Source organism: Alligator sinensis, unplaced genomic scaffold (genome assembly GCF_000455745.1).
Source record: "Alligator sinensis unplaced genomic scaffold, ASM45574v1 scaffold109_1, whole genome shotgun sequence".
In the NCBI taxonomy this organism is placed as follows: domain Eukaryota; kingdom Metazoa; phylum Chordata; order Crocodylia; family Alligatoridae; genus Alligator; species Alligator sinensis.
The window spans coordinates 860,233-864,925 of NW_005841852.1; the positions used below are offsets into that span (position 1 = coordinate 860,233).

The following is a 4,693-nucleotide window of genomic DNA, read 5'->3' on the forward strand; positions in this document are numbered from 1 at the left end:
AGGTCAAGGAAATGCTTGCCTAGCTGAAAAGATGAACCTTGGAGTCAATTTGGCTCTGGCATGCCATTGGTGGAAATGCCTCCCTGAGCTGGAGGGAGGCATCCACAGAGAGCTCTTTCAAAGAGGTCCTGTGTCTCTCCCCTCAGAAAACCCAACCAGCAAGATACTTATCCTGAAATTCTCTCTGGATGCTCTTCTGGATTCATCAGCTTGAGAAGTGTGGTTGCGGGGAACTGCAGGCAGTTAAACAAAAAGACAAGTGGGAAGAGTAAAGTCCAGATTCCTTCCAGCTAGTCTAATCTCTGGCAAGAGTTTACACACAGATACACACAGGATTTTTCACCCTTCTGTTTTCACCCTTTTGAGTCTTTAGTAGGGAGATCCAGATCAACCCCTTCCAGCCTCTTGGAGACAGGAGGAGAGTGAGGAAGGAAGAAAACTCAGCTGGAGGAAAGAGGGTCGTTTTCAGCAATGGGAGAGCTGCTGAGCTATACTGGAAGGTACACAGCAGGGATGGGGAGGAAAAAGCTGGCAGTGGAGACGCATACCTAGAGCAAAGAGAGGCTGGGACAACAAGAAAAAGGGAGGGGCAGCTTAGGGAGAGTCTGGTGGGAGCTAGAGAGAGATGAGGTGTGAAAGTAACCTGGATGGCGGACCACTGCACTCTCCCCGCCTGCACTTGCCTCCTGCTGTTTTCAAAGGTGGATCAGAAATTCTGGAGCATGTTATCTCCCTAAAGAGCAAGGAAATATTAGAGAAGAGATGGGAGAGAGAAGGGGAGGCAAAATCACTGGATGCTGCCAGGAACTTTCATTCCCTTCATTCCCTTCCCTGTCTAGAAATGACAGAAGTGTGCTGCTCCCTCCAATGCAATGCTGCTAGAACTCTGCTCTCTGTGAAATAGAAGAGAGGAGGGAAAGGAAGGGAGGAGGCAGCTGAGCCCAGCAAGACAGAGAGAGGGAATGTGAAGCCTGAAGAAGCTGCTGGCCACTTTGCTCAGAAAGGATGCAGCTCTCCAGGGCACTTGGGGTCCTGGTGGTTCTCCTGGATTTGTTACCCTGCTTTGGATGTCTGGAGGTAGGAGATTTTTTAAATCTGATTGTACAAAGTCATGTGGCTTTTTACTATCCTCTGTGCAAACAGAGCTTGTACATAGTGAATTTTCTTTCTAAGGGGTCTAAGCTGCTCCTGTCCCTGGACTGGGGGCATTAGTGTGGGAGAAAGGAAATTTATCACATTTTGCCTATGAAAATGCATTCTCAGAACCCCAAAGAATAACTGAATCTGTGCATGGTGCACTGGGGCTGACAGATGCTTTGGCTCATGTTTTCCATGTTTTCCAAGCACTGCGGTGACCCTGGCAGGAGGGTCTCTTTGTCTCTGTCCACTGCTGATCAACTGACTGTTCCTGCTGCTGTTGTGTACTGATGATTTATAGCCACATGGACCTGGTGCAGGGATACAGGACAGGCTATTTATTCATAATGAGGTTCAAATTTGGTGGTGGGGGTGGGGTCGATCTCACTGAGATGACTGTCAGTGATTACTCTTTTCTGAGAGGACAGCAGGGGGGAGCATATCATTCCAAAGGTTTGAATTCCTGTCCCTTCGTTTGCAGTTAAGTCTCTAAGAAGAACAGAACCAGTTCTCCACATGATTTGTTATTAATCCAGCCTATCACACACCTTCCATGCATGCTTGCATATATTATTTTAGCTGGGTGCTGGGAGACCTGGGTTCTGTTTCATGACCTGTCTTGCTGTGAGTTCTTGGACAAGCACAGATGTCATGTAGCTCAGGTGGCCCATGTCTCTATAGAGTGCATTAAGCTCTTCAAATTGATGTCACTCTGAATGGGCCAATCACTGTTGGTTTCCCTGCTGTGTAGGCTCAGCACTGTAAAGTGTACAGAGGAGAACCCCTGGTGAATGGAGTTTACAAATCTAGCTGCTGTTTTACTCATGCTCATTCTCTCACTCACATGTGCAAGTCATCCCAGCTGATCTGACAATTCTAAACAGGTTGTGGATTTGTTTCCAAGTTAGCATTTCAGGTACTGTTGTTCTGGGAGATCTTGGCACTTTCCCATTGTTGGCAGCCCCTACAGAACCAAATTCACCGTTAGTATTAGCAGGTTCAGAGTCAATGGGAGCCGCCCCTGCTTATTGCAGAGATGGTCTATAGGGTTTAATACAGCAAATAATTAACATTGATTCCAAAGTGTTCTCTTCCTTTCTTTCAAGAGAGATGAAACTAATAGGAGAGCATTTTAGCTCCAAAACTGTGTGAGAGAGCAAGAGAGAGAAAGAGAGAGAAAGTAAACAAAAAACTGTTCCCTCTGACTACATCTCTCTATGTACAGAGGACCCTGTTCTGTTAAGAAGAAATTGTTGTTCAGGTAAAAGCTCCTGGTTATTTAAACACAAACTGAAGCATGAGGAACTAACTTCAATATATGCTGTTTGTTCTCTTGACTCAATGGGCCACTGTTCTGGGAAGGAATTTCACCTGCATGCAAACCTTGTAAGCACTCCTCATGGTAACAGACCGGAGATCTTTCTCTCAGTCATCAGAAAGGCTTTGCCTGTACCATTGAATGCAGCATGGGATATCTCAGGACTCTGCATCATATATCTCATGCTGGTTCTTTGAAGTCAGGCTCTATTTGGGTAATTGGGCTTAGAGTGGCAGCAGAGCAGCTGGCAGGTACAGGCCAGCCCTGATGAGGCAGTCACATGACCACAAGAGGGCCATGTGATTGGAGGAGGGGGCTGATTAGCTTCCATTTTAACTCAGGCCCTCAGGGCTCAGCTAGCAGTCTGCTGTTGGCAGCCAGAACACCACCTAGCTGAGTGCCTGCTCAGCACATCCTTGGAGGTAAGGGCAGGATGCTCCTGGGCCTGGGGTATGACTGAAAATGATGGTCCTGGAGTAGCATGGAAAATGTGGAGTAGCAAGGAAATGCCATGCCAGTTGCCCCCACAGTGAAAGGCGAGCAAGGGGTACCTTATAGCCCTAGCCCCCACGACTTAGTAGGTAGTAGGGAGGCAGTGGGACCAGGCACATCTTTGGACACCCGAGCCTGTGGGGTGGAAGACTCCAAGGCCCCAGGGAGGAGGCAAGGAGTTGCCCCAGTGACAGGGCAGAAGAATGGCCCCAGCAAGGGGATGGAGTGAGGAAACAGGCTGCATAGATTCAGGCCACAAAGGCAGCCTGAAGGGCTGCGCAGTATTGGTGCAGAGTAGGGCTGCAGGGGGCGACCTGAAGGACTGCACTGGGGGCATGCAGAGTAGGGCTATAAGGTTGGCCTGAAGGTCTGTGTATAGGCCAGCCCCACAAGCAGTACAGGGAGTTAGCCCCAGTGAGGGGTCATGAGTTAGTGCCCCAGTGTTGGGGCGTGAGTGAGTGAACCCCAGTGAGGGTGCATGAGTTTGGAGCCCAGTGTGAAGGCACAGTGACTGTGAGCTCCAGGGGGGGAGTGAGAGTCCCATGTGAGACTCTGGAGCATGGGTTAGTGTGAGGCACTGTACCAATATGGATGCCATCTATGAGGCATGGGACACAGTACAGGGAAGGTCGGAGCCGTGTATAATGCCCTAGACATCGGGGCATGTAATGGGCAGCCTCCCATATTTTACAACAGTTATAAAACAGCAAAGCGTGGCAGGCGAATGAGGGCAGACTGCCCTAGACAGGTGGGCAGGCCAACGTTCAACTGGCCTAGTGACGGCCTCCTGTAATATTGTGCTGTCAGTGGTCACAGTAATATTGTACTGTCAGGTGTTGTAGGAAATTGCTATCCTTCTTCAGGCCCTGAAATGTTGGCAGCAAAATCCTAACATCTTCAAATAGATGTTTAGCTTTTTGGTATGGGGGCTTTTCTTTGAATTTGAACAACCATCCCCAAGGTGGAATCTCTCCTTAGATGAACAGTCCCCCTGGGAACCATCTCACTATTATGGCCCCAGCAGGCTGCTATTCTATGCTCTGAAAAGGGAGTGAGCTAGAAACTCCTCGTACTTTGTGTGGCTACACCAATTTCTATCAGACTTTCCCTCACATACCTTTCAGTCAAGCCCCCATTTTTTGAATTCCTACTCTACCTGCTCATGCTGCCCCTGCTCCCCTAGCATGGGATTAAAACCCATGAAAATGGCAAGCAACCATTTAGTGTGGTGCTTGTGTGAAGGGTAACCCTCTGCAGTCCAGTAATTACTCATATTGTTTATGGACAGAGATTTGACTGATTTGTAACCAGAGTGATGGGAAAATCAGGAAAAAGGCTCATTACTAGGGCGTTTCCCTGGAGCAGCTGGAGGCCAAGCAGCTTTCAGGACATGCCCATGTTTATTTCATCAGATAATCATCTCTCTGCTTTTGCTTTGTTTCTTTTCCCAGACTCTCCTGGGATCCCAGCCCAGCCAAAACCATTTGCAGAGTGCAGGTAAGAACAAGAACTTACTAATTCAGTCATCAGTCAAATTCCTCACTGCAGCACTAACCCAAGACTGCAAGTACAATGAAGACTTGTGGCCTGCTCTCCTCCTGTCTTCCCATCATTTTTTCCATCTTGAGATCTCTTGTGTGCCTAGGTCTCTGTTTTCTTTCCCTCCTCCCTTGAATTTCCAGATGCAGCAGACATGAAAGAAAAAATATGAAATTATCTCTTCCTCCCATATTCTCTCTCTCTTTC

At 48.2% G+C, this 4,693-nt stretch overlaps 1 protein-coding gene across 1 annotated transcript in view; it reads left to right on the forward strand.

Moving 5' to 3' along the window:
* Positions 1–367: 367 nt before the first annotated feature.
* The window catches only part of LOC102382778 (neurotrypsin-like), a 55,228-nt gene continuing 50,902 nt past the window's right edge, over positions 368–4,693 (forward strand). The window contains exons 1-3 of the mRNA XM_025212631.1: positions 368–500; positions 840–1,077; positions 4,399–4,444. Coding sequence (XP_025068416.1) covers positions 1,006–1,077; positions 4,399–4,444 — 118 coding nt within the window. The 5' untranslated portion in view covers positions 368–500; positions 840–1,005. The remainder of the gene's footprint in view (positions 501–839; positions 1,078–4,398; positions 4,445–4,693) is intronic.